The 2,576-nt window shown below is 25.3% G+C and overlaps 1 protein-coding gene across 1 annotated transcript in view; it reads left to right on the forward strand.

Moving 5' to 3' along the window:
* Window positions 1-1,775: 1,775 nt before the first annotated feature.
* Window positions 1,776-2,576, forward strand: part of LOC108688596 (synaptic vesicle glycoprotein 2B-like) — an 11,133-nt gene continuing 10,332 nt past the window's right edge. Inside the window, exons 1-2 of the mRNA XM_018194910.1 lie at window positions 1,776-1,851; window positions 1,937-1,999. Coding sequence (XP_018050399.1) covers window positions 1,776-1,851; window positions 1,937-1,999 — 139 coding nt within the window. The remainder of the gene's footprint in view (window positions 1,852-1,936; window positions 2,000-2,576) is intronic.

The raw sequence follows: 2,576 nt of genomic DNA on the forward strand, positions 1-2,576 counted from the left end.
GGATATGATGTATCTAAGTACCAAAGTAAAGATATCGAAAAATCAAGAATAATCGAAGATACAGATTTTGACTCATAACTAATAGTTTACGGAATATATTTTATACCTTATTTTAGAACATTTTAATATGAAATATGTAGAATATCTCATGAACTATTAATTTTTTATAATCGCAATGCAATACTTGCATTTTTATGCACAGAATAATAGAATGAATCAAATGTATAAAGGAAACATATATAGACAAAATATGTAGTTTTATGTTGTAAAACTCATAATCCTTTTAATTATAGCAACGTATATGTAAAAGAATATTGTTAGTTGCTTATTAAAAGAATTATGCAATTTTTGTATACATAATGTAATTCATCTAATTATTTTGCATATATGTATAAATGTATTAAGATAGAGATATTAAAATCTCAATAATTTTCGAGTTGTTTTATACTTTATTCTGCCACATATGGATAAAAAATACAAAATTAATACTTTGTAAACTATATTAATTTTTTGATAATCGTATTTAATACTTTTACGTATCGAATAATGAGATGAATCATTAATTTCTTTATTTATTGATGATTAACAATTAATATTGATATTATGTTACTTTAGTTTATCGACTGGGCAGAGTTTCATATCGTCCAAATTCTTCACCAATAGTGCACTTTTTATTGGAAAAAAACTTGTGAAATAAAGATTTTTTATTCTAACTTTATTTCATACCTCCATAAATAGAAATTTTAAGAAATAAAATTAATTAAATGAGCATTATCCGGCTCAAGCATACCTTATTATCGATTAAAATATTACAGTTTATAATACATTATAATATTACAGTTTATAATACTTAATTGCAATTAATTATTAATTATTAAGATAAAAGTTAATAATTTTATTGCATTAAGAAAGTTTGAAGAGCATTAATTTCTCTTATCAATTAATTTCATCAAGTTACTAAAATCAGTTACTAAAAATTTCTCAGAGTTCGATAATGTTTGTAAATATTTTGGATAATTCTTGTGCGTGGATTTTCGTGTTTTGATTATATTTTGAACAGCATGTTAGGACGAATGCTGTCAATAAATTGTTAGTCAAGCTCGATCCGTCTCACGGTATCCATATGTTGATCGTTATACGTTCCCGATTGCACGTAATCTTTAATTTCAAGATAAATCGCGATTAAGTGTCATGCAAATTGGAAGTACATCTAATAACTGCCTTAATATTTTATTCTAAACTTGTAACGCTTCTTGAGAAGCAAACTTTTACGTAATTAATATAAGTCAAAACGGTTATCGTAATTTTTAACTTCTCCCGCATTGCAAATATATTTGCATGTATTAGCGAAGGCAACTTATGTAACTACTTGCAACAACTTCATTCACATAGAAATTCAAATATATATCAACAACAAGTTATCTTGTAATAGTTTAGTGTAAAAAACATTGTGGTCTGACATATATGAGAGATTTGTCTTGCACAGTTATTATATAATAATCTTTATAAATTAATTTATTTTCATTAAATGTGACAATTATTATTTGTATTAAGTGAAAACAACGGAATTGTACAATTATTGTGACGGTATCGAAAACTACATCCATAGAGATAGTTTTTGTTTTGAGTATAACATTAATATTTCATTAATGGCAGCATTCAGTTGTCGTGGCAACATCGACTATTGTTCACAATAAATTCATATGTACAACGAATCAATTGATCATATGTGTATAACTAGTTGCAAATGTGTTTAACGATCGTTGGCAAGAAAAATGATTTTTGGATGTTTTGTTAATCTATTTACTATGTATAAATCGTATAGATACAGACGTATGCGCCATATATCAGGTGTCAATTTATTTTTAATTATATAAATCTGAATCAATCATATCATCGAATATATATCATAACTGATTGCTGTCTCTGCTTCTAGGTGAAGAAATAAAGTCTGAGATTTCAGGTCCTGTAGACTTTGAACAAGCAATTATAGCAACAGGTGAGTAAATTATATTGGGTTGTCCGGAAAGTTCGTGCCGACTATATAATTTAATAAATGTATACTAAAATTTAAATTTTCTGCGTTTCAATTTTCCTTCAACATCGGCACGAACTTTCCGGACAACCCAATATAATGTTATGAGAGAGTTAGATCAAATGGATAACAATTAAGTAATTTTTTATTATATTTTTCTTTTGGCACTGATTTTTGTACATAAATAAACATTGAAAATTGCAGTTTCAATGCTTCAGATATCTATTATATGTTTAACTTTTCAATAACAAATTAATTTGATTAAGTCTTTAGCTAAGTCTTTTTACAATATGTTGCAAAAAATATGATTTAGGCAATCGTTTATCAAAATCATTCCTAATATAGATTTCGTAAATTGTATTGCCTTTAAAAATATCTAAATATTTACAAATAAATATAATTAAAAGTATAAGATTAATAAAGGAAATCATCAACTAATATTTATTTTATTAATAATTTACCGAAAATGTCAAATGTTTAACAACTAATACATAATAAAGAAACAAGAACATCGAAATAAAACTGACTCGAATTTTTATTT

The sequence above is a fragment of the Atta colombica genome, unplaced genomic scaffold (assembly GCF_001594045.1).
Source record: "Atta colombica isolate Treedump-2 unplaced genomic scaffold, Acol1.0 scaffold236, whole genome shotgun sequence".
NCBI lineage: Eukaryota > Metazoa > Arthropoda > Insecta > Hymenoptera > Formicidae > Atta > Atta colombica.